Source organism: Argiope bruennichi, chromosome 7 (assembly GCF_947563725.1).
Source record: "Argiope bruennichi chromosome 7, qqArgBrue1.1, whole genome shotgun sequence".
Lineage (NCBI taxonomy): Eukaryota > Metazoa > Arthropoda > Arachnida > Araneae > Araneidae > Argiope > Argiope bruennichi.
The window spans coordinates 74,412,270-74,438,693 of record NC_079157.1 but is presented as its reverse complement, the minus strand read 5'-3'; the positions used below and the strand labels follow the sequence as shown (position 1 = coordinate 74,438,693).

General features: G+C 30.6%; 1 protein-coding gene across 6 annotated transcripts in view; it reads left to right on the top strand.

Annotated features, from left to right (window-relative positions):
* LOC129976302 (rho GTPase-activating protein 45-like) overlaps positions 1-26,424 on the top strand; it is a 289,876-nt gene that overhangs the window by 169,955 nt on the left and 93,497 nt on the right. For 5 of the 6 annotated variants that reach the window (XM_056089800.1, XM_056089799.1, XM_056089798.1 and 2 more), the window contains exons 3-4: positions 3,483-3,626; positions 8,921-9,002. In XM_056089800.1, the coding sequence (XP_055945775.1) occupies positions 3,483-3,626; positions 8,921-9,002 (226 nt within the window). Of the gene's footprint in view, positions 1-3,482; positions 3,627-8,920; positions 9,003-22,097; positions 22,336-26,424 lie in introns of those variants that run through there. The other variant, XM_056089804.1, reaches the window with a different exon arrangement.

The following is a 26,424-nucleotide window of genomic DNA, read 5'->3' as shown; positions in this document are numbered from 1 at the left end:
ATAGAAGATGCTGCTGATTTTCTGAAGAGCATAATGTTCTCCGATGAAGCATCCTTTCATGTTTCTGGCATTGTTAATCGCCATAAAGTGCGCAAATGGCTCTGTGGATGCCGACATGCTTGTCGCTACCTGGCGTGAAATTGACTATCGACTTGATATTCTCCGTGCGACGAAGGGGGCACACGTGGAAGTTCATTGACAAGGGTCATGAAACTTTTTGAGTCTATTTAACCATTTATGTTATTAATTTAAATCTATCTTTATTATTTTATGAGTTATTAAACATCAAAATGGGTCCGGGACTTTATAAACACCCTGTATTTCCTACCTGTTGATCGGATAATTAATTCTATGTGAAGACATTATAACTAGTGAAACCTTAGAGTACCTCTATATTTTTGTTGAAAAATATTTATGGAAGCTTTAAAAATGCTCTATTAGACTGTGTTATCCTGTATCATGTTATAACGTTATATAGAAGGAGTATAACATAAAAGAATTTAAAAATATAAGTGCACGGCTCATTAAGCAAATTCGATTTCAGTTATTTTTTGATGAGCAAATTAACATTGACACTCATTTCTTCAAAATTGGATCGTGGTGACGTAATAGGGATAGCAAAAATCTTGATTAATCTCTTGAGGTGTTCGCCTTATCTCTCGAAACATTAGAGGTCTTCAAATCTATTTGTCGCAGTGTTATCTTACTTTGAACCCGTGGCCGCATATTGTCAAAATCCGCTCATAAATGTTAGAAAGTGTTGTTGAAATAGTGTGCGCTTCGTTTAAAGGCCAGATGCATTCCCACCAACAATAAGAACAATGCCATCATTTGGGTAAATGGCGGGAATCAGTGTGAGATGAGACACGATCCAGTATACATGTATCCAAACCCACCTTGTATCCACCATTATTTAGTTGTTTTAATGAATACATTATTTCTAAATTTTTATTAATCAATTTATTAAGAATATTATTTAAGGTTTTTTAATAGTATTTTTGTGTCCATGAAGTAAAAATTTTTTTGTGTTTATTGTCTTTAAATAAAAAAAAATACTTTAACAAGGAGATGGGAAATGAACCTGGTCAGGTTTGGCTGAGTTCACAGGTGCAAATATTCGGGTTTTTTTTCCTCCTATCTTTCTTCTGTGTGAGCATATGCATGGTCTGTATCAAATATTAGGCTTTATGTTAAGTCAGCCATCTGACTCTCCAACCCGCCACGAAGGCACACGGATTTAAACCATAAAACTGAATGGCCGGACCGCCGCAACAGCAACACTGGCAGGAACTGTGGTTGAGTCCTAAGGGCCATCACGGCCACAGTACAACCCTCACCGAAGGAAGTACGTCCCGTCATCGATGGGAGGAGTCAGATCCCCCACCTATTTGTGTACCCTCCAGGGTGGCGAGATCCAACCACCATGCCGGAAGCATCTCATCCTCATTTCGAGGTGCCCCCCAGGAGTCAGGCTCTATGTTAAAAGAATGCTTAAATTTCCAGTTTTATATTATTACTAATCGAATTGTATAATCCGCTACAAAAAAAAAATTATAAATTTTGAGATTTGCAAAAGAAAAATATTCAGATCAACTAGTATAAGAAAGAAATTTCTCTCAATTATTTTTGAAATAAAAAAAAAATGAGAATTAGGAACTTAGAGAAGAATGTCTTTTAGAATGAAAGTAACTCATGCACTAAGAATTAAAATGTAGGCATTTAATTTGAATATGGAGAGTCGACACTGGGCATAGGTATATTATGTATTAGAATTGACATCTACACCACGGGGTGAGTCTTCTCATCAACTAATGCTTATGCATAACTCGAGTTGGCCGATTCTTAATCGGACAAGAACTATACTACGCTTTTGGGTCAATAAATAGGGTTAAAACCTTTGATGAGCAAGAAAAATGAGCTATGACTAGGCTCTATTTACTATTACTACGCCACTGATGGGGTGGGGTGGAGTGGAAGAGTAGGAGTTGCTGTTACAGCAGCCATTTCTCAAATGTCACGACTCAATTTCCTTGCGACTGGACATTCGAGTTCTTGTAGCTGGATAAGACACTAGTAGGATTTCTTTATGGATGATATTCCGACTGAAATGCGTGCTATATTTTCGTTGGCATTAAAACTCGAATCCTAAATTATCTGATTCTAAGACTAAATTGAATAGCCAGACCACTGGGAATCTTCAAGCAATAAAAGCAAATATTTAATCATGTATATATTGTATTCTAAAATCTAAAAGAACTATTTCAGTTCTCGTTTCAAAAAGATTACATGCTTTCTAAAAATATGAATAGGAAACTAAAATACCGACAAATGTAGCAAATTCAAACATAAGATGAAGCTGACGAATCAAAATTCAAGTTATTTCAGACTATGCTGCGCTTGTATGTGTGTGTGTGTACGTAATAATTTCAATTTATCTGCATTTTTAAAATAATTATTTCCAAATCAAGTGAATTCCAACTTTATTTTAATTTCTGAGCAGTGCACGTTTTTCTTTACTCGCGATTTTAAGTCTATACATTCCTAAAATAAATGCTGTCTAGTTAAATTCAGAAAAAATTTCTTTCTGAAGTTATATTAACTCTAAAGGTATTACAAACACATGTTCCCGTTTTTTTTTTTTTTTTTTTTTTTTTTCCCTCTGGCTTTTTTTTTTTTTTTTTTTTTTTCGAAATCTCTTGTTGGCTTGTCATGGTTTTTACAAACAAACAAAAAAAATGTGCTAAAAATTGAACTCTTACCTTAATAATCAAGGAAAATAATAAAAAACCGTCTTAGAGGTCAGAAAAAAATGTTTTACAAACATACATAAGCGTACATGCACACACTTATATGTATGTAACATAATTTTGCAGATGCATGACTGAAAAGAAGACAAGCTTGGAATTAAACTTTAATTAATTTTCCCATGGTGGTGTATAGTTTGTTCATGGGGATGAAAAGCAGAACACGTCTGTTCATACCAGATTACAAAAGCGAAAGTGCGGAAAATTTGTCTTTTAGTGTTTTTACTAGAAGATTCTTTTAGGGATTTCTTTGATACTTGTCAATTCATGAAAGGGAATCGTAGGTTTTAAAAATTATGCTGTGGATGTTAGGGATTTTTAACCCTTCGTTTGTAGTGTGAGAGCCCAAGCATCAGCAATTTTAAAAATCGCGTGTTAGAAATAATTAAATTTAAAAAATGGGATTTGGATCAGAAATACGAAACAATTTTATAATGAGGTTACATGGGGTAAGATAAAAAAAAAAGTAGGAAGTGAATTAAGATTGAAATTTGATTAAGAGATATTATTACATGTATATATTCTTAAAAACTTGTAAAATATGAAAAATTCACTCAATGGTGGGTTTTTATTTTTGAAAGGTACTTCATGACAAAAAAGTGTCATTAAGGCCCATGCTGATTGATAAGGTGCGTGTGAAAACTGGAATAAAATGTGTCTTTCTTTCCTTTTCCTCAGATAAGACCGAAACGATGCGGGTCGCCGCCCACGAGCGGCTGGGTGAAGTCCTGAGGATCCTTCGTAGCATGCTGGAGAAGTATCCGCCCATCCAGTCCACAGAACTGCTCATGACGGCGGGCAATCTCATCCAAGAAGTAAAAAGTAAGATATAAGCGGTTAATTTAGAGTTAAAGAGGCTTCAAGTAAAACTCACAGCAGGATCTGATGGAAATTTAGATACTGCTCTGAAGACATGAAAATAATAATAATGTAACATGTCAATTCACATTTGTTTATATACTTACTATGAATCATTCCTGATTCTGTGAATTTTTTAAATGAATTTTGTGATATCTTAAAATGTTATTTATAAAAAATTCAGATTCTATATAGAGAAGATTTAAATTTATTATAATTTAAGTTTGAATGTATCGATTTCCACAGAAGAAATGCAATAAACAATCAAAAAAATTTAATTGTATATTAAAGGACAATTATGCTTCACTCATGTAAGCACATTGTTAAATTGGAAATTTTATATGCTGTCATCTTTGAAATCTGTTCTTTTTATTTAATATTTACCAATGAACTTGTATGCAATTTAGTCTCCTCGAGTACAAAGATGAAAAGTTACAATTTATATTGAAAAAAAAAGTGTGATTATATACAGATATTTGCATTTTACATTTTTATTTCATAGGTTAGATTTGTTTCGTTTAGTGATATTGACACGTAGGTTCTTTAATGCGGAACTCAATGACACACACAAGAAGTAGAGCTAAACCAATTTATTAACTCAACTCTGAACTCAGAACACAGAGACTGACAGATCTTCTGCTTTTATACTAGCAGGAAAAGTTCCAGAATACTTTTCTGGAAACAGTAAGAAAAGTCCAGAACACTTTTCTGGCAAACTAAAGAAATGTCCAGAATCTTCTGAAACATGAAAAAAAAAAAGCATAAAATCAAGGAATTAAACATTTACACAGACTGTGAATCGCATTGTCTCTAGTGGGATTCGAACTTACGATTACCAGTGCTATGACCATTCGGCCATGGACAGTCAACTGCCATGTTTCAATGCGGCAATATTTAGTCCATCACATTTTATTATATTTGTTATTCGTTAATCGTATCTACGTACAGACCTCGTAATTTTAAACCCTGGTCAGATAAAGAAGGCGGCAACTGAACCGTTGACCATCTGCTCAAACTTCCATTCCATACCAAAAGGCGATAAAAATGCATATTTTGATAAAAATTTACAAATTTGGTACATTGATCATATATCAAATTTCATCCGTTTAACTCAAAGTGTTTTTGAGTTATTTTTTAATCACATACCGACAGAATAACGTTTTCGAAAAATGTGTTTCGAACTCGGGGTGTTCTAAAACGTGGAGATGCATCAAAATCTCGAGTTCGAATTTTTTTGGCTATACTATATTTATACTATACATTCTCGATACTATGTATATGTGAAAGTAAAAATTTAAACAGACTTTTACAGTAGTTTACAAACAACTTTTACTTTGTAACATTCTTCGGAATTCACAATCTCGGTATTCATTTAATTTCGGTGAGAGAGCGAAATTTTTAAAGTGACACTCTGATGAATAGATAATACATCATGGAAAGTGTTTCCTCATGATGGCACCTCAATTTATTTCTCCCCTCCCCCCCCAAAGAAAAAATTATGGATTAAGAGTAAAAAAATGAATTTTTTTTTGCGGCGACGTGTTTTTATAAAACTGGATGAAAAGACAGCATTCATGAGAGTTCATTTTTGACATTTTCCAGAATTCTTATTTTTGACTAAATGAATTGAAAAAAGTGTCGCGGTGGGTGGTCTAAACACCCCATTATTTGTATTAAAGAAAATGAGAGAAACGACCATTTGGAACAGGATAGGATATCTCTGTTGCGGTTTTTCTCAAAAGCTCTTTTGATCCTTTCCATGAAATGTGACTATTTACAAGTAACCAGAGAGCAACACTGAGTAGCTGAAAATGGACTGTAAGATGTTTATTATTATTTTTTTTCCTTCTTTCGATTTTTCTTGCTCTTCTAAACACCACAGGGCTCTTAAAAAGTTTAAAAGCCCAGTAATTATTGACGTTTATTCAAGTTTTATATAAAGAAATGTAATCGTTTGAAAAGAAACTTTCACGAGTGTTGTTTATTTATATTACAAAACACTGCTTGTAAATCTCAGCATTTGCAAAGTGAATAGGGCGTTTTTTTTTTAAAGAAACTTCATCCTGTAGTGCTACATTTTAATATGTTGCATTTTTACTTTCTAGTATACGAAATGTAGAATGAGAAAATATTGTAATCGTCAAAAAATTTGAATTCGAAACTTTGTTGTTCTCTTCTCTTCACGTTTCCGATTTTTCTGAATTCGAAAAACGTTTCTTGTCTGAATATTAATGCGATTAAACAAAAACACTTTGAGTTAGAAGGATTAAATTCTGTATATAAACTTTATGCCGCATTTGTATATTTCTGTAAAATTTTAAATGAAATCAATTCAGAGGAAGTGAGTTTCTTCGCCTGCCCGTTATAAGTGATCACAATAACTACAAAAATCAAGAGTTTAATAAAATTTAGTAATGGATTTAGCATTTTTAATGTAGATCCGTGCCAAATTTGGAATGGTCGTCTGTCAATTTATATTTTCTCATTCATGTGGTAACTCATAAACTCTTTGACTCAAATAAATGAAATTTGGTACGTGATCTTGTGACAACAATTATAGCTCTAAGTCAAATTTTCTTTTCAATCGATCGGATAAAAGGTGCCCACACTCATATTCGATTTGCTGGTACTTGTGTATTAACCGTATTCCAGCGATTACTTTCCAAATATCTCAAGCTAGATTCAGAAAAAACGCTCGATTGATCGCGTTATTTAAAGTTATTTAGCAGTCAATCCTAATAATTAAAGATTGGATAGAAACACAGTTTATTTTTTTAATTCAGGAAGAACTAGGTAATATATTTCATATACTTATTTGCAAATTTTGACAAATATTTTCTTCAACACCTAGCTTAGAAGCGTTTTTTTTTTTTTCTTTTTCACTCTACGTTTTGCAAGATTCAAAAACAATATTATTTTATATCATTTTTCAAAAAATACATCCTGAACATAGTCATATACCAGTGCACTTTTAACTTATTATTATTACAACATGATTTCAATTTTTCAGACAGTATTCCAAAACTGCATGTTTTAATAAGCAATGTATTTTTCCTAAAAACTATAAATAAAACAAATTTCTGCCGTTGCATGTGAGCAAAATTCTTTTTTTCAAAAATGCAGTGGACTATCGTATAATGTGAACTCATCTAACATGAATTTATACAACTAGTTGAAATAATTATGTCTATCTCTCATACAGCTTGATCCCTAAATTAATAGTTTTCTAACTTTATGATTTTCCATTTAGAAATACAAATGTATAACCTTATCTATTTTTATATATGTACAGACAAGTTGAATGAGTTTGAACCAATGGACGTGGTATTCCTGCTCCTCACCAATAAATATATTTGTGTATTACTACTGCATGCCATTAGTTAACAATAGATGCGGTTGGTTTGGTTTGGTTATATTAAAGTCCCGTTTGAAGCAACTGTAGGGCTATTTTGATACGGCCCTCGTAATTTTGAACCACGGTCAGCTGACGAGGACGACAATAGAGCTGGCACCCCCCTCTCCACACCACACCACACTAGCGGGAGGACGTTTGGTCATGACGGATTTAACGTACAACAGACCCCCTTACGCGACGGTTCTTCGGTGGAATCGGGTCACGAACCTGAAACCCTCCGGTTCCGAAGCCGAGGCCTTACTACCAGGTCACCGCGGCCCAACAAGTTGCGGAAGTACTTATTAGTGTGCGATTTTTAGTGATTAATTTCTAGGATACTGTTAATACACCTGTCCCAAAAAACTGAATTTTGACCTGTTTTTCTATTTGATTATAACCAAAATTTGACTCAGAATTATAATTATAGTCACAAAATCACATGCCATTCATTGTATTTTTGAGATATCGCGTTTATGAGCTTGTACCGAATGATCTTGATAGGTTTTGTTCAAAATTTGATAGGAAATATACACAAGATGTTAAATCTGTGTACCAGACTTTATGCATCTAATTCTCTTCGTTTTGTAGTTAGCGTGTTGACCCTTTCTAGGGGCGTGTGAAGTATGCTTCTCACCAAATTTATCAATCTTTGTATGAAATTATGTAGGTTGGCATAAGTTCTGATAAATTTTTTTAGTAAGTCAGAAACTTAGATGCTTCAGTTCTTTATCTCAGACAAAATGATGTGTCTTGATTTGTTACTTAATTATTAATTAACCAAATTAATTAATGAATCAAATTAAATTTATCTAATAAGCTAAATGAACCCCTTTTCTTATTCTAATTTCAAGCCTAAAAATATTTTAACATAATATGACTAGAAAAAAATGGTCCTTTAAAGGGTTAACTTAAGTTCAGACGATCGGGCAGACAGACATCCTCAGAATGGTATTTGCTCAAAATTTGATAAAAATCTACAAATTTGGAGTGAAAGTCACATACCAAATTTCATCTGTAAACCTATATGCATTTTTGAATTATCTTGTTCACGGACTGACAGACATAATTTCAAAAATATGTTTTTCGGACTAAGGGGGATCTGAAACATTGAGATATGTCAGAGTTTGGTTCGAAATTTGATAAGACATTAAACTTCAAATGATAAACTTGAATACCAAGTTTTATTTATCTAAATCTTTAGGAGTTTTTTTTTCGAAGGGAGAGTGTTATAATGTTGGCCTGCCAGAATGACTCTCTATGCACAGATTTTGATCAAAATTTAACAGAAATCTATAAAGGTGGTGTAAAGTTTATGCACCAAATTTCATCCGCCTGGCTGAAAGAGTTGTTGTGTTACTGTGTTCATAGACAGACAGACGAACGGACAAATATATCTCTAAAAATGTTGTTTTCTTATTCGGGGAGATCTGAAACATGGAAGTTCATCCAAATTCCGAGTTTGAATGTTTGATGATTGCAATACTTCCTGTTTGTGTATTTCATATACCAGAAAGTAAGAATAATATATCACCAGTAATATGCACAGTAACAGATCTCTCATATTGTACGGCAATCCACTATATATACCAATATAAATAGTTTTTTAAATATATATATATATATCAATTAAAATAGTTATTAAAATTTATAAAAATTAGGGAAAAAATTTAGGATAAATCAGATTTGATTTTTTTTACCCCTGTTATTGTGCACATTTTGAATCAATAAATTTTATTAATGAATAATTTTTCTAGTAATAATTTGTGCTAAAAATAAACTAATCATGAAATTTCATATGATCAAGTGTTATTTATGAAAATTCAGTATCTTCTTTTTCTCTAATTTTTTCTTCTCTTTATTTTAGGATATAATTATGAAGACGAAAAATCTGATCCAACGATCTTTTTTGATGCTATCGACCAACTGGCTTTGGCTTTTAGCAGCAGGTGAGAATTTAATTATTTCTTTTGACATCTTTACATAATATTTGAAATTTCATTTTGCAGAAATTCGCAAGTAATGTAAGATATTGTTCATAGATGGCGCCACGACGAAATCTTGACTACTGTTGAGATCAAATGTTTTTGTGATACACATTATGCCAATTTTCCTTTAGTAGATGTATTTGGCACTATTATTTTCAGAAATTATTTAAATTTTATGTAATATCCTTAAAATTTCAAAATTATATTAAAATTAAAATATTACGAAATTATATAAATTTTAAGTTATTGCAATTCACTTGTTCAGTGACACCCGTACTTAAAATATTAAATACATTTATTTGAATGCACATTACTGTAGTTATAAATAAGTTTTTAAAAATATTTCAATAATTAAAGGAAAATTATCTTATTAATAAAGCGGATTTCATTGACGAAAAATATTGTTGTTGAATTTTAAAATAATGTAGAAACCATTAAGATAATGAACGAAATCATTAAATGAATGTTTCTAATATGTAAAATTGTCAAAATATCAAAATACTAAAACAGAAAAATCAGGATAAATTCATATGATTTGTAAAATTTAATATGACGTTGCTGTAATGCTGATATTTAATGTGTTTTTAGAATTGTAATGGTATAAAAGTTGTTATAATGAGATTCAGTTTCTTTTTAATAATTTATCTTGAAATGAGAAAATAATTTAAATATGCATGGATTCTATTATAAGAAAATATGTAATGAATTTTCTAAAGAAGTAATTATCAACCAAATGTTTTATAACTTAATGTTTTAAAGTTAATTCTTCACAAATTTTATATTTGGTTTTGAAATTTCTCAACCTTTTTTTCACGTAATATAAAAAAACAATTGCTATGATTATTAATATTGAAATAGGAAAAAAATTTTATAAATTATATGTTAAAATCAATTGAAATGTTTATATTAAGTATTATAAGCACAATATTAATAAATAAACAATTGTGTAAGCATAATATTAATAAAAGAAACAAATGTATAAATATTATTTTCCATTTTCTGTAAAGTTTACTATTTCTATCTGAAAAAAGTGTTGAAAAACGACTTTATGGAGTCCTGCTTTACTTCAAATATAACATTTTTATAATAATTTAAATATAATACTTTTTAATTGACAATTCTTCACTTTGCAATCTAAACCGATTTGGGCAAGATAATCCACAATAATGCTTTATATCTTTAATTTGTAATTATTTATTTCACTAATGGTTCTCAGTGCGTTGAAAGTTACTTTAGTAATTATTCTTTAGAGCAAATCCTTTAAATAAGAAATGAATGAAACATTAAGGAATTTTCTCTATTATATTCGTACAATATCTTGCTGTTAGATGGCTTTTTCATTCTGTAAATTATTATTGAAAGAATATTATGCTAAATTTGTGATGCCACTCGCAGCTCTCTAATATCAATAAAGACCCAAGACAGTTTCTGCTTCCATTAGACATGAAATTTTATCCCCTCATCACGATTCATTTTCACAAAGAAATATTGAAGTTCCTTCGTGACAGGTCTATGATGTAAGAAAAATAAACTTTTTGAATCTAGGTATATTTCGAAGAAGATTTTTAAAAAAAAAGTAAAGCGGAGCGGCTTTAATTGGTGATAAGCAAAAGGAGAATGGTTAAAAGACCTCTACTTTGAAAATTTTAATACAACTAGTCGTTTTAGAGATTAATTTGATCACCAAGAATGTTGTTAATGTTTCAGATCAATTAATCAATAAAATTCTGCTGTACTTTTCTTGGAAATGAATATTATTAAGATGCCACGTCATTAGAAGTGTCATAAAGCGAGGTTTCATACTTGCTCAGTAAGCTTGTAGTATTTTGATTGATTAGTTATGCTTTTAAAGTGATGGAATAAGCTACAAAATCAAACCGATTATTGATTTGGGGGATTGTCTTTTTGGTATTACTAAAATGAAGAGTGTTGAGAAACAGATGACCATTGATAGCGTATTTAGAGGTTATGTATAAGTTAGCTGAATCCTAAGATAAGTGGTGGAATTTTTCCTCAAGAAATGTATTATGAAGTAGTGCTTTGAGATTTATCTTAAAAAGGAAGAATGGTACGATGCCAGCGACTTTAGATGGCGTATCTAAAGGTTATGATCTAACATAAAAATAATCAATATTGATATAGTTGATAGCTTTAGGAAACTAGTTCTTTGATATTATCATTTATCTATACTTATAATAAAGCTCAATGTGTGTGTGTGTGTGTGTGTGTTGGCGCTCTACAGGCCAGGTCATTTGACATACAGCTATCAAATTTGGTACATGTATACCTTAGAGGTCGGGAATGTGCACCTGGGGTCCCTTTTTTTGAAATTTTAATTATTAATTAAAAACTAACTTTCCCGCCAAAAAAAATCTTCCATTTTCCCCACCGCCAAATGAGTAAGGCTTTAGTTGTTGTTTTTTTTTCTCCCAACAGTAATGAGGCGTGGGTTAACATTTTTCGGCGGATTATTTCAAACGATTCTGTTTATTTTCTTATTGTTTTATGCATTTAAAATTAAACATTGTTAATTAATCCATGTTTCAGATTCATTCTGAAGTACTTTTGAATTAAAATAACACAGAATAAAGGAAATTAAAAATGTCTAATCTGCATAGCGTTACCCCAACTGGCGTAGAAAAATTCACGCATTTGCGTTACCGTAAGTGGCGAAGAAAATTCACGCATGCGCATTCTGATTGTTGCCATGACAACCATTATCAACGGACGATTTAAATTATTCTTAGGTTAGTTGCATGCTTTTGTAAGTAAATTGTATTTATGTTAGTTACATATTTTTTGTATATGCTTATAGTTTTAAGTACATCGTTTTTTAAGTAGTTTTTTTTTAACCAGTTTTTAATGATTCAAATTATTTTTAGGTTAGTTGCATGCTTTTGTAAGTAAATTGTATTTATGTTAGTTATATATATTTTTTGTATATGCTTATAGTTTTAAATACATCGTTTTTTAAGTAGTTTTTTAAAACCTGTTTTCGACCGATTATTTTAAACGATTCATTTTATTTTCTTAGTGTTTGATGCATTTAAAATTAAACATTGTTAATTAATAGATCTGTTCATGATGAATCTGAGAAAATTTTGTTGACAAATTCTTGAGATATTACATAAATTAAGAAAGATATTCTTTAGTGCCCATAAAGTTTAAATGCTCAGTGACTCTATTATCAGTAATCATATTATTAAAAAAATGCTTTGTTTCAGTAAAAAATATTATTATATTCATTGCAGATTAATCATTTTCACTTTAATTTAAAGCATAAATTCTACGAGGGGTAACAGAAAATGAGAGAGATACATATCACGTTATGACTGAAGGCCTTTATAATATTATGAGTGAATTATATGACTATCAAAATTTGAAGTTTTAAAATATTTTGCTGAAGAATCTATTAAAGTTGGAATTGCGTAAAATATGTAATGGTACGACCGGAGTTTAACCCCCTGCTTTTAAAAATCGCCAACAACGACCTTGAGAAATGTTCAAAAGCAAAGGAGCAGATGTTTAATCATAGTGCATAATAAAGATTGCCAGCTTTGGCGCGTTATCGCAACTTGGTGAAGAAGGGGGTTAAACTCCGGTTCAAGCTATTTAATTATTAAAATTTAAACGAACATTAAGATTGGCGAACCGGCTGGTCGCCAAAGGCGGCTAGTTTTAAATATATAGATATTTTAAATATGCAGTATTTCTAAATTATTGTTGCATACAGAATAAATAAGCAGGTAGAAAAGGCATTTCCCATGTTTTTTTCGCATATCTAAATTCAGCCAGGACCCGCATACTAAGGTTAAGGTTATATTATTATAAGAATCACTCCTCCAGTTTCATCCAAAACTCCTATTTCCTCTTTTCATATATCGCTTCATGACATTTGCTTTTTGCTGTAAAATAAACCGATAAATAATGATAATAATATTGAAACACATTTCATACTATTTTTGGTAATCAGTGATTCTGTTTTTAGACACAGAGATATGGAATGGTATTCTGCCTAATCTCATATAATAAATATCGTTTGCAATCCAACACTCAGGAAGGGTCTTTAAGCAATTTAGTCGAACTTTCTCCATTGGACTCCGCGTCATACTGTAGTTTACTCTTAGATTTCAGGGGTATAACTAAGATGGGACAGTCAGAACACATGTCCTGGGCACTATTGCAAAAGGCTGAAAACTGTTAAAAAGTTTTAAAAAGATTAAATTGTTTTTTAGTTCAGTCTTTAGAATGTTGAAAAAAATATGGTTTCAATTAAACTTATGAGAAATTAATGCATATAATCATTTTTACAGTCTAATCATTTTAATCTAATCTTCATATTACCACTCTAGATTTTTTTGATTAAAATTTATTTTCGCAACCATTGTCAGAAAGTTTCCAAATTACTTTACAGACGAATTATACTAAAATTAAAATTCAAAAATATAAATAAATAAGTTTGACCTCATTTTTAAAAATTATAAAAACAGATATGCAAAGAAATCTTCAAATTGCATTCTTTTTTCTTTTCAAGTCCACGTTTTAGTTTCTAATTTATATTTGAAAATATAAAAAGAAGAAGAACCTCCACCCCTGCGGTGCAGTTTTACTCAAAATCAAGGCAGATAACTAATATTGTTTTCAAATGGGCCCTGCACCTCCTATTGCCAGCTCTGCCAACAATCCACAATGTACAAGAAGGGAAAAAAACAATTCTTTCTCAGATCTTTGCAACACCCAGCAATTTGATCATGACATTTCCGCTACGTATTCATTTACCATTTTTCTGCAAACGCTTCCCCTTCCACCAAAACAATAAATTAACGAATCCGGGGTTGGGGGGCGTGGGGAGGGGAAGAGATATCCCAAAACAAAAGAAGCACCTTCACGGCATGCCAGAGCGCTCCGTCATGCCGTCTGCAACCACATCCTTCGCGCAGAACATTCCCAAGCTGGGACTCACCGACTCGCGAACGCGGAAGAAGATCTCAGCAGCATCGCCTCGGGTAACGCTAACCTACATTCCACTCTCGCTTTCGATGGGACGAATTCCTTCCACTCGCTAGAGTGGTCAGAGGTCAACAGGTTGACCCGCTTACATCCACGGAGGGACGCTGGGGATGGGAAAAGATGGATAATTTCGTTGGGATGGATCCGAGACATGAGAATAGAGTGCTGCGTATTTCTGTCGGCGTTATGTTCGCTTGACAATTTAAGGAAACTTAGCTTTTATGTGTTAAAAAGTCACCTAAGTTCCTAGGATTCATGAGGTTCCTGTCCGGTTGAGTATAGGTGAGCTTGATAAAAAGGAAACAAATGAATAGGGGAAAAAACTACTGCTGTTATTGTTGTTTATCCCCCTCCAATTCAAACTAAGCAAGAAATCGGAGAAAGAGGGTCAGTAGCTTCTGTGGGTAAGGACCCCTGAGCACCCGAGGGCAGAAGTCTGACTTTAGCTCATATGAAGATGACACTCACACACTCGCTTGCATAACCCCCTTTTTACAAGGGGACTCTTTCACACACCTCACAGATAGAACACAGGGTAGAGAACAACCATGCCCGCACCAGGACTTTATCCTGGAAGTCCAAATCACGGGGGAACTACCCCTAGGACAGGACGCTGAAAAAATTACTCCATATAATAAAGGATTGAAAACAAAAATTATATGACGCTTAAATGCATTGGCATTTGATTATAATATTAGGCGCTTGCATCTATTTTGATCATTTTTTCACTTTAAAAAGGCCTTTATTGAGAAATACTGGTACAATATTCCATCATTTTCTACAGTTTTTTTTCAATAAGTCTTACAAATGATTGTCTTCAATTATTTTTTTTTTGTGATCCTCCAGGCTGTTCTTTGTCATTGACATCGGAACCACCACTTTTAAATAGTTGAAACCAAAACCGATAATCGGGACATAACGGAGCGGTATCTAAAAGTGTCTGATGGACTTCGGCAGCAGATTTCTTCAAATCAAACAAACAAAAAAAAGCAATGAATGTCGAAAATGCAATTTAGAGCGTTCCATGAATGGGGTCTTTATACATTGAATAACTCAATAATACTAATTGGAAAACTTTCAAAATGATAACAATAAAGTAATAGTAAATTGGTAAAATCTAGAACCATCGTCGTTTATATAAAGATTTTTCGCATATTTACCAATAGATATTCATAAAATACATGCAAGTACCTTGCAATATGTAAAGTGGAAAGACATGCACTCTATCTGGAATGCCAGAGCATAGGAAAATTGAAAACGAAAATATACAAAGTGAACTAAACTTATGATATTGTGCTATATGCAGGGCCAAATTATTAGACGAGCAAAATAGACAATTACCTAAAGGCAGCCTCAACTTTAAAAGATTCCGATTATCTCAGATTTTTCCCCCGATATTTTGAAAATTATTTAATTTTGTGCTTTATAAAGGTCGCCAATGGAATTTATTTAATCTTAGATAGTTTGGATTAGATTTGGAACAATATTCTATTAATATTTTTTAATTCATTACCATTTATAAGTTTTGTATTACGTTATTTAATAATTCTAAAAATACTTGTAGTACTTTATAATTTTTTAAAAAAAAATCCATCTTATAATTAAATATTATTTAAATCGTGTTCAGAAGCGGGTTTCTTTTAACTTCAAAACAATGAAAGTTAGTTTATGATCTTACCATATGTGCTATATATGAAATGAAAGAAAAATCAGAAGCATTTTAAACTTAGCTGACTCGATCATTCTATTCGAAGTAATTTTTCGGTATTTCTGATAGAAAGTCCAGCAATAATCTAAATTAAGAACTCATCAACCTTATCAGTTAGTTGATTCGCCTGGATGAATAGTTGATAAAAATTTCAATTAAATATTTTGTGCAAATTGTTCTTATTGGTTTCCTCAGCAAAACATTTTTAAACTGCAAATTTTAATAGGAATATAACTCATATAGTTTTAGAAACTTTACAACGTTCTGTTCATTGTGTTATGCAATAGTCTAATTTTCCGCCTATGTCTTTATAGGCCCAATAATATTACAGCAAAAGAGTAGCATATTTAAAAATGGACGCACTTCAAAAATGTCACTGTTGCTTGGTTTTGAAGTTAAGTCTTAATTGTAACTCCGACAAAATTTTTATTAAGAGCTTAATACTGAATAACTATCTATGACTATAACATGACTAATTACTACGATACTGAATTACTATTTACGATGACCACATGACTGAATTACTATTTACGACTATAACATGACTGAAATACTATTTACGACTACCACATGACTGAATTACTGCAATACTGAATTACTATTTATGACTATACCACATGTCTGAATTACTACAATACTGAATTATTATTTACAACTACCATATGACTGAATTACTGCAATACTGAATTACTATTTACGACTACCACATGACTGAATTACCACAATACTGAATTATTATTTACGACTATTACATGAACTGAATTACTACATACTACAATTAAACATGAAAAGATAAGTCGAATCTTCATATTTTAACCATCATTAATGATAAAATGCATCATTAATGATATAGCAGGATGAAATATTAGTGAGTGAACAATGAACATTAGTGAGCTTTAGGGAGCAATGAAATCAGTTTGAATTTCACTTCAATGATGAAATATATTGTAGTTAAAATATTTTTAAAAATTAATCTAAAATTAGAAAAAGCTATCCGAAAAATTGATAAAATAATTTTTGAACTTTAAAATGATGTAATGTCATTTTTATGATCTGATAATTTCCGAAATTATTGCGGAAAAACTCCAAAATTTTATATAATTTGTAATTAATTGAAATTATAATTTAAATTTTCAAAAGTTCCTCCAAGAAGCATGCTCTAATTTTCTAAAATATAAGTTAAATAGTCTGTCCCGTTGAGCACCAATAATTACACACATGCTAATCTTTATTAGTATTGGAAATATATTGTTTTGCATAATCGGTAAGAAAATGAGGGCATTTTCGATTCTTCGTTTATGTAATGTATTATTCCTATTTTGTTTTCAACTTCATAAAATTTCATTATTTTGTTTTTGGATTCAGTGGTTCTAAGTTTTAATAACATGATACTAAAGAATGCATACTTTAAAAATTGTTGAATATTAAAATATGAAAAAGAGTTTTCTTATTATAGAAATAAAATAAATACGCAAAATTACAATGAATTACCGGGAAATGTTGAATCTTACCTCCTTATTAATAGTCATTATAAATCTAAAGAAAAAAAATCAGGCCATTTTAATAGAATAGTCTGGTATATGAAGCAACTTATACTACAATTATTTCAAACAGATAAATAAATAAAATAAATTCAATGAAATTTTCTTTGATATTCTTCTCTTCATATAATTAAATTACTTTTATTCGAATTTTCTTATTTGGTATTTTAATTCATTAAATGATTTTTGGTTCTGATTTCTAAAAAAAAATCATATTTATTTGTGTTGAGAATTTTTAAAAACAGCAGATTGCTTCAAATCAGCACACTGTTAAAAGCCAGTAAACAATTAAAAATATTCTAAACATAATAGTGATTATGAAGCAATTAATTATTCGACTTCTTTATTGAAACAGAATAAGACAATTATGTTTTAAATATTTTGATTAACTGAGAAATAAGCCTTTCTTCTTATATATTTTTCGTATTATATTTGACTTTTCCTTCTTAATTTACCAAATAATATTTTAAATATGATATTTTCATAAAATTGTGTATGTATTGTGTTGTATTCTAAAACGAAATTTACAAAACTCTGAATAAAAAAAAAAAAAAAAAAAAAAACAGAAATGTTTTTAGAAAAACTGAAATGTGTAGAACATATAAAATTTGCTTTCAAATAAGTAAAAAGTTTGAATTATAAAATATTTTTTTTAATTCAAAATCTTTTTTGTCGTTAAGGATTATATAATATATCTTGAAATTGATAATAGGAAAAAGAGTTTTAAAAGCACTTAATTCAATTATTTTTGTAAGTAGATAAACCGTGAAATGTTTTACCAAACGATAAAAAAAAAAGATCTCGTTTTCACTTACACGATTATCCATGTGTTAAGTGCTTACTAAAAACCACCAATATATTTAACCAAAACCGATAATTTAACACCAGAGTGTTAATTACCCGATCATAACTCTACCGAACACTAACAAAAACAAAATTAGATTACTTCGACGCCAGTCTGGCAAGTCACAAATTTTATTCCATCAAAATCCATCTTTTAATAGCACAGGAAACAGGTTGGTGCATATTAAAAGGACCCAAACAGATTGAGCAACACGAAGCAAAAAATAAAAAGCAATCATTAATCCTTTGGTCCCAAAAAAAGACACCGGGTTCCTTGAACTATAATTATTGGTTTACCACACAATGTCGAGTCAAATCCATAACGTACTCTGTAAGGCGGGTTTCAAGCCAGACTTTTAAAAGGGTGGATTAAAAACTCTTTCTGAAATGCATCCGTCATCGTTTTTTAAAGTTCAAATGGAAAACTCCCCTCATGTGTTTATGTGTCTCTTAAATGCTCTCTTATTTTATTGGGTGGATCACAACTTCCTATGGTAGGATAGAAATATGTGTTCGTGTCATTGTCTGTTTGGGTTGAGTTGTTTAAATTGATTGTGATTTTAAAAGCTCTTTGATTGCGGATCTCCTTTACTAAAACACATTAAAGACCAGTTATGAAATTATGCGTCATAAATACATTTTTCTTCTTTTTGTATTTGTAGGTAGATGCTTATTATTTAGACTGCAGAAGCGATGTATGTAGAGTTATGTGTTTAATTTCCAATGCTCGCGCTGTATTATGGGTATTTTTACTAGGGATTGCAATACCGAACCAAAATCACAATACCGGTATTCGGTATTTTTTAGATCTTAATACCGGGATACCGGTTTTAATACCGGTATTAGAAATTTTAGAAAAAGAAAGAAAACACAGGTGTTTCTTTGTTTTATTTGCCAGTTTTATTAGAAAGGGTAAATATCACAAAAAATAATTTGTAACTTATAAATTATAACAGTATATAATCACAAAAAAGTAAAGAAATATCTTATTTATTTAAATCACAAAAAAAGTGTATCACTATTCAGTCTAAGATACTATTACAAATTTTTGAAATGTGATCTTAAACAACATAATGCATCGATTGTTCTGTCATTAAGCCTGAAAAGTAATTTTGTGCAAAAATTACTAGCTGTCGAAAACGCTCTTTCGGCATCTACGATAGTGGGTGGTACTGTTAGCAATGCGCGATATACTTTTTCCAAGTATTTACCTCTAAATCCCTCATCTTCAAATAAATCGATTTCTTATCGGATGGTTTTTCTATATAGTTGATTTCTGTATTGTATTTTGGTTCGTTGAAATTTTCTTATTTATCGCTAATTCTAATTTTTGCTCAAGAGACAATTCCTTTTCACTATCGACATTAGTGTCATCATCATCTTCGATAACTGAACATAATTCTTTTGAATGTGGATAGGTTTGTGGGTAAAAAATTTTAAGAAAATTTACTCTAAACTTAATCAGATTTGAATTGGTTATTTTCTTTTCTAGTTTTTCATTTTTAAAATCATTATAATTATGTAAATACCATTTGACATTTTCTATTTCGATATGCCTTTCTTCTGTGCGATTTTTGAATGTAATGTATAATCTTCAGATAGAGATGTGTGCTGTTCTAGTGTGATGTGTGCTGTTCTAGTGTGATGTGTGCTGTTAGCAATGTGTGCTGTTAAACGGTGCCAACGTGTTTTAAAATCTAATATTAACATATATTCTGTTTTATTTTCAGTTAGTATGCATTTTAATAATATGTCATCTTTTATAGAGAAATGTTTAAATATCTTAACAATTTTTCGAACTTTATAAATTATAGGAAGCAATTCTTGATGGATTAATATTTCATCCTCATTAGTAATAACTTCTTCAACAATAACATTGTTATTATCTTCATTGTCAATATCACTCTCACTCTTACTCTCTTCAAAGTTGGAATCCGAAGTTTCTATATCCACAGTATTTGGATTCTTCTGTTCTTTATTTTTTTGGTATAATGCATCTATTATTCCTAACTGCATTCCATGAGCATAGCACAATTGCTGATTTGCACCAATCAACTTTCCAACTTTTTTTCATAACTGTTGCTCCATCAGTCATTATGGATACAATTTCTTCTTTCAGGGATAATCCATGTTTACCTAATTTAGATTTAAGAAATTAATTAAGCCATTAATTAGTTAATTAATTTCGCCGTTAGGGAGACATAAAAACAAAAATGTATACTATTTTGCTATGTTGGCGATCCCTGAACATATAGTGGAGACAATTTTAAAAATGTCTAGTAAATACCGAAAAACCGGTATTTAAACTTGTGAATAGCGGTATTACAAAATTTTACAAATGGCTCAAAATACCGGTATTCGGTATCCCGGTATACCGGTATTGCAATCCCTAATTTTTACGTAGTTGTATTTGGAGCCGCATGCAAATATTTTTCAATTCTGAAAGATTAAATCGGTGCATTAATTTGCTACTTTTTTTATTCTTTTAAAAATTTTCCTCGTATTATCATATACCAAGTTTCATTTATTTCAATTAAAATATTTCAAGTTACGGTGTTTATATATATAAGGACAAACAAACAAAACAGAAATCCATCTTATATCCCCATACTCATTATCATGTTCCTATGAATGAATGATTACTTAGAGTATAACACAGGAATATTATTTTAACTTGTAATTTTATTGATAAAATTATTGGGAAAGTATTGCAAACAAATATTATAATTATTAACTTACAAACATATATAAAAAGCAAAACTGATGAAGAATTTGTAACAGATTAAGGAAATTTTTCTTCTTTGTAAAAATGATAGAAAAATATTTGGGACTAATAATAAATAGATCTATGCTATGAATATAGAAAAAAATCATTAGTCCAATGTTTAGATTGCCAAAAGAGAAGTTCATTAGTCCAATGTTTAGATTGCCAAAAGAGAAGTTCATTAGTCCAATGTTTAGATTGCCAAAAGAGAAGTTCATTAGTCCAATGTTTAGATTGCCAAAAGAGAAGTTTACCTTTTCACTGGCTAAAAAAGTGAAATAAATTAATATGATCTATAAATTTTTCATTCCGAATCATATAATTTTAATGTACTACTTCATCTTGTGTTTCCGCAGTATGGCCCATTTTATGCTCGATATCTGATCCACAGAAACACCAATTGAAACAAAAATTTGACGCTAAACTACACTTGTAGTCATAAAATCATGAATCAAATTTGATATTTTAAATCAGTGTATTTTGAGTTATCGCATTTACATGTTTCTGAAAGTACAAACCGACAGATGGTCAACCTTTTGTTGGATTTGGCTCGAAATTGTATAATTATCTATATATTAGATATTCAATCTATGTACCGAATTGTATCCATCTGGCTCTCTCACTTTATAACGATCGTGTTAACTTACTATTCGAACATCTGGACAGACAGACTTCCTCTGAACGATTTCATTTAAAATGTGATAGAAATCTACAAATTTGGCATAAAATCTGTATAGCAAATTTCATATATCTAGTTCAAAGCTTTTTTCAGTTATCTTTGTCACAAACAGATATAATGCTAAAAATGTGTTTTGCGAACTCAATGAGGTCTAAAACCTGAAGATTCGCCAAGATTTCGAGTTCAAATTCTTTGATAATTAGAATTTTTTCGCTTTACTTTTTATACGAGAAAGTAAAAAGGTAAAAACAACTCGGAAAATATTCAAAACTTTTCGCGTCTCATTTAATCAAATAAAAACACTGACTCGCTATATTTGATAAGTGAAACAATGCAATCACAGAGATTGTGATAAGTTTCATATCAATATCTGATAAAATGGCTGTCCCACTAGTTTATGTGCGTATCATTTGAATTAAATATTTTTTTTTTCTTTTAAGTAAGCACAATACCATTTTCAGCAATGGTGAGAAATCGTAGTTTGTGTTCAGTGTCAATATTTGTAATGAGGTCGAAAATGGGTAATTCCTTGCAGAGAACAATCCTCAGAAAATACCAAAAGAAATTTTGATTCAGATATCATCTGTGGTCTCATCGTTTTGTTCGTATGTGTCAAATATGTTTAACCTATGGGATTCTAAAGAATCAGAAAAAAAATGAGTTAGAAGCAATAAATCACTTCTTTGATGAAATAGATATTAACAAATATAGTTTGCGATCGTAAAATTAATTATGTTTTTCGGTAAAAGGTAAGTAATATATTTATATTGTTCTTATATTTATATATAATCGACAATGAGATTCATTGATTGCTACTGCAAGATAATTATTAATTCTAAGTCAATTATTTTTATTAAAAACCGCAGTTAAGATTAACATAATATTTAGTAGACATTTTGTGCAATGGAACTTAGCTAATTCGAAGCTGGTGTATTCATTTTTTTTTTATTTTGTTTTTTCAATAGATTGCAGTCTTAAAATTTGGTTTAGAAATAAGTACAGTGAGAGATGTCGATAGTTTTTAAACTAAAAATGATGATAAAAATTCAATTTTAATGTTTAAGAGTTTTGAAAAATTACAATAAAATTAATAAACAGAATGCCATTTAGCAAATCGGAGCGTTAATAATCTTAATTAAACTTTTTTTATTGATTTTAAGAAAAAAAATTTCATACATTTTTTTTTTTTTTTTTTTTTGAAAAATTGATTGCAACATTATTGTAAAACTTAAAATAATCTATAAAATTCATGTCTATTTTGTCTATATTTTTTTAACTTGGGAAAGTTTTAATAGTTTTTTTAAATAGCATTTTAAAATTGAATTTCATACAAAAATTTACTCACTACATTGACTGGGGACGCAAGATACGAATGCATCAACTGGAAGAAAAAAAAATGTAGAAATGAAAAAAAAGTTTTTCCATTTTTTAAAAAAAGTTTTGGCATTGTATTTAACGAAAATAAATCGTAATTCTTAAATATAATTCGCTTCCATTATAGTCCGCTTTAAATATAACCCACAATTTAACACAAATAGGAAATTTAAAGGATAAAATAAAAATAAGAGATAAGAATAAATTTGAAATAAAAACTTTCGCATTAACCAAATTCCTCTATATGAGTAATTAACATGTGCAATCTAAATATAAATTTTTGTGAAGTTTTTTTAATATTGATAATTTTCGTTATACTGTATGATTAGACTTGAGGTATTCCTATTCGAACTTAACAAAGAACAAATGAGTTGTAATATATCTGCGGTATGCATACGAGAACAAGGAAAAATAAATAATGCAAACAAGTTAACTCATATATAAATGCATAATATAATAAGCGTATAAAAATACGAAAATAAATATCGCATGTGAAATTTAATTGATAAATAATGAAAATATACGACATAGGGAATGCAGGTGCACTATCCCTAGTATAATTCAATCGTCACAATAATCTCGTCAGCTGTTGCGATGTTAAGAAGCTCAATAAGAATATTTGATTGTATAATTATTACGACGGATTTTAGGCTAAACCGCTGTTTCTTCAATATGCTAGATGGTCGCAAGCGAGTCGAGTAAAAACTTTATTTTTCTAATTGCCAAATAAATAAGTTTGTAAAACTACAAATTCTGTTAAGTATAAGATATTAGGGGAAATATTAACACGTTATTAAGTATAATTGTTCAGCTTCCTATACGTTTCATTACGTATTGTTTCATTCACTTCGTTATTAGAAGATTTATAAATACCAAAATCTGCTTTAATAATATTACGTACAAATGTAGATGCTGAGCAGTCTGGAGACATAAATGAGAAATACAAACAAATACTTTTTTTCAAAACTGGTAATACAAAAAAAAAAAAAGCTAACTTAAAATAAATCATTAACGCATTTTGAAATATTACATAAATTTACCAATTTATTAAAACAAAAGCCTCATAATTTACACTACTTAGGGCAGTAAACAAGCAAAACCCGACTCTATGCAATAGTAAAATCGATACGAACAATAAACATGAGCATTCTTGAGCCAATTTACTATTGCATGTGGGGAAAAGAGCTTTAAAAAAAAAGAAGAAGAAAAAAAAAAGACCCTCACTTTTTTTTGGGGGGGGATTCCAAAAATGAGCAATAGGAAGGGAAAGAACTATCCCTTGTATATACATAATTCAATCGTCATGATATTGTTTTTAGCTGTAATTTTAATGCATATTAATAAGCGTGCTTAGTAATGTAATTTTATACATCAGGGAATAGCGATAATCATGTGAACTCATAAATCAGTTTGTTTACACATATAAAAAAAGAAATTTTTAACTTGACATTTTTTTTTTCGGAAATTTCGTTTTTTATGTTATTTTGTTTATTTTTTATATCATTTTCGTTTCTCTGTATCTTGATATATGAAGAATCGAAATTTTACCTCCTTATTGTCAGGTTATTAAGTTTTTTTCCTTTTCTTCCCTTTTTACTTTTATTAAATGTAACATGGATAAGATGGTCAGTTGATGAATTGATTATAATTAATACTAATTGGGGTTAGTATTAATAACAATTGACTTAAAAGAAAAGTTGGTTTACTGCCTATAATTACCCGTTATTATTAATACTAAGTATGATCATTATATAGTAATGGCACTTTAATCATATTTACATTAACCCAAAACCAGAAACTATTGCAACAGCCAAAAAATATGACCTCGAGATTCTGATGAATTTTCGTGTTTAAGATCTCATTAAATTCGAAAATAGAATTTTCGAAATTCTATCTGTCATTCTGGGATTTACGAGCATGGCAATTAAAACGTCAAGAAGGTAAATAATTAAATTTTTGCTTTATTTTTAGCATCAAAAATGTTGAACTTAAAAGAATTTTGTGTCTTGATTGGCCGTCGAGAAGTGCCATTCCAATATTCATATTAAATTATCTTTATTGAATGATGAAACCAAACATAAACCACTCCATAGATTGTCTGTGCATATGCATGCATCAACAACAATTTATTTGTTATGTACAGGTGGTTATCAAAATAATGAAAACACCTTAAGTTTTTAAAGAATCTTTTGTTAGTATGATTTAGGACCACCTTTGGCAAGTAATACATTTGGATTCGCCTAGGAATCGATTCATACAAGTGTTGAATAGTGTTTATAGGAATATTGTACCATTCTTCCTGGAGATACTGTGAAAGTTCTGGGAGAGATGCCGGTGGAGGATATCGACTCCGTATTGAACTCTCTAGAATAGACCATAACGGTTCAATTATATTGAGGTCAGGTGACTGTGCGGGCCAAGACAGATGTCTAACTTCATCCTTGTGTCATCAAACTATGATTGGTCAAGTCTGGATGGATCTGGTCAGCTAAAATTTCTATGTACTTCTGCCCAGTGATCCTTCCTTTCAGGGTTACGATTGGTCCAGCAGAAAACAACGACATGGCTGCTCATATCCTGGCAGATCCACCTCTATCCTTGACAGTTGGAAGAAGACAATCACGATCATACGCTTGTTCAATTGTCCTCCAAACTTGCACCCGTCCTGTTGTAGGGAAAAGTGTGAAACACGATTCGTCAGACCATATTACTTTCTTCCACTTATCAATCTACCAGGTTTTGTGAGTGTGACACCACTGTAGACGACGTTTACCATTAACATCTGTGACAAGTGGCTTGGGAATTGCTGTTTTGATATAAATGTTCTGTTTATGAAAGTGTTTTCTAACTGTAATCACTGACACTGGAGAATCCAGATGGGTATTGAGCTCTGCGGTCACTTTTGCTGCAGTTGTTCGCTTTTTAGGCATTACAATTCGCTTCAATACCCGTTGGTCTCTTTCACTGAACTTCTCTTTCCGCCCACTATTTCGCTTTGTTGAGCTTGTCTTGCAGCGCTGTTTGTATGCTGTCATGACTTTAGACACCGTATCTCTAGAAACGGCTAAAAGTTGGGCTTTTCGGTCACACTTGCTCCAGCTAGACGGGCTCCTACAACTGGGCCTCCGAAAATAAGATGGCCGACATTTTACGCTTTTGAAAAGAAATCCAACAATTACAGAACCTTAATAGAGCTAACACATACTACCATAATATATACATTGCTATTTATAAAAAAACAACAACAAGAGGCTATTATTATATTTTAATGCTTACGAAGCGCATTCAAAAATGTCACTTTTATTTACCGGTGTTTCCATTATTTTGATAACCATTTGTATTTCCTAAAGCAGACGATTTTTTATAGAAGAGTTTAAATTCAAAACCATAGTTCATATTTTGTTACTGAAATGTCTCTACATGAAGGATGAACTTATAAACAAGCTCTATGAATAGGCATGCGT